At 34.0% G+C, this 1,372-nt stretch overlaps 1 protein-coding gene across 1 annotated transcript; it reads left to right on the plus strand.

The window, feature by feature from the left end:
• Window positions 1-455: 455 nt before the first annotated feature.
• On the plus strand, window positions 456-971 carry LOC132177070 (zinc finger BED domain-containing protein RICESLEEPER 2-like). Its single transcript, XM_059589284.1, has 2 exons — window positions 456-674; window positions 793-971. Exons 1-2 carry the CDS (start codon window positions 470-472, stop codon window positions 834-836), a joined length of 249 nt encoding a protein of 82 aa, XP_059445267.1. The 5' UTR covers window positions 456-469; the 3' UTR covers window positions 837-971.
• Window positions 972-1,372: the final 401 nt, after the last annotated feature.

Here is a 1,372-nt window from a genome sequence, read left to right on the forward strand (position 1 = left end):
AGGATGATGATGTAGTACAATAAATATTGGGGGGATCTTGAAAACAATGATAAGGTTAACTTGATGATGTTTGTTGCGGTTGTACTTGATCCACGAACCAAATTGGGGTCATTGGAATATTGGTTCAAAGATGTGCTTGGTGACAAGAAATGTGAGGAGATGATGAAAAAATTGAGGTCATGCCTTAACAAATTATATGATCACTACAACGTTGGACAGAGTTCATCTCAAGTTCAACATGGTAGTGAATTGTCTCAAGGTTCCTCAATGAAAATAGAAGAAACTGAGAGTGCCAACTTTTACTTCATGAATAGGTTTCATAAATACCTAACTTCTAAAAGTGATATTGAAAGCAAATTGGAGATCGATCGATATTTGATGGAGGATGTTGAAAAAGAAATGCAAATTTCGACATTTTAAATTGGTGGAAGGTGAACTCAACCAAATTCCCAATTCTTGCCAAAATAGCATGAGATGTGTTGGCCATTCCTATTACGACAGTTGCTTCAGAGTCGGCTTTAGCACTGGAGGACGTGTGTTGGATCCTTTTCGAAGTTCATTGGCCCCAGAAAAGGTTGAAGCATTGATATGTGCACAAAACTGGTTAAGATCAAAACCCCTAAGTTCTGACTCAGATATGGTTGATGATGCTGAAAGTTATAAGCTTGAATCAGGTAAGCTTTTTGATCATTTTAGTTTACTTCTTAATTTATTTTCCTATTTACAAATTTCAATTAACGGTTTCAATTGAGATTGTAATATTTTTTTGTTTTTTGGATTCATTCTTTGTAGAAATAGCTTTGAAGAACATCAGCATTCTCCTTGAGGATGATTAGTGAATTAAAGTTGCATTCTGCTTGGTGTGGTGGCTGCTGGATTTTGTTGCTAGGAGCCTAGGCCTGGTGGTCTAGTGATTTGTTGGCCAATAGCTTGAATTTTGTAACTTTTATTTTTGATGTAACAAATTTTTATGTGTGCTTGGCCTTTAAATTTTATTTATGTAATGTGTGCAACTGTTAAACACTTAAACATGTACCTGTTAAACAAACGATTTATTTGCTTCTTTTTTTTGGTAGTTATTTACCATGTTTTACCCTGCTATGAGCTCTTAATAGATTCCATAGTGTACCATATTTGATTACAAAGGAACTGCAGAATTTTTAAAATAGGCTTCTCTATGTTTCCTATGGGGAATTCCCCTTAATGTTCTTATTAAATGAGTCTTTTTTTTTTTTAAGTGCCCTACTGTCCAGGACCCCAGGTAGAGTTATTTTGTAGTTAGATTTTTTGCATTTTGATCATATTTGATTCGCACAAAAAAATCCAACCATATATTTTATGAAAATTGTAAACAATACAAAACAATGAATTC

The sequence above is a fragment of the Corylus avellana genome, chromosome ca4, assembly GCF_901000735.1.
Source record: "Corylus avellana chromosome ca4, CavTom2PMs-1.0".
Lineage (NCBI taxonomy): Eukaryota > Viridiplantae > Streptophyta > Magnoliopsida > Fagales > Betulaceae > Corylus > Corylus avellana.

Coding starts and splice junctions, on each gene's coding strand:
- LOC132177070 (XM_059589284.1), top strand. CDS start 470: ATGAGATGTGTTGGCCATTCCTATTACGACAGTTGCTTCAGAGTCGGC. Junction 675..792: donor AAGTTATAAGCTTGAATCAG/GTAAGCTTTTTG, acceptor CATTCTTTGTAG/AAATAGCTTTGAAGAACATC.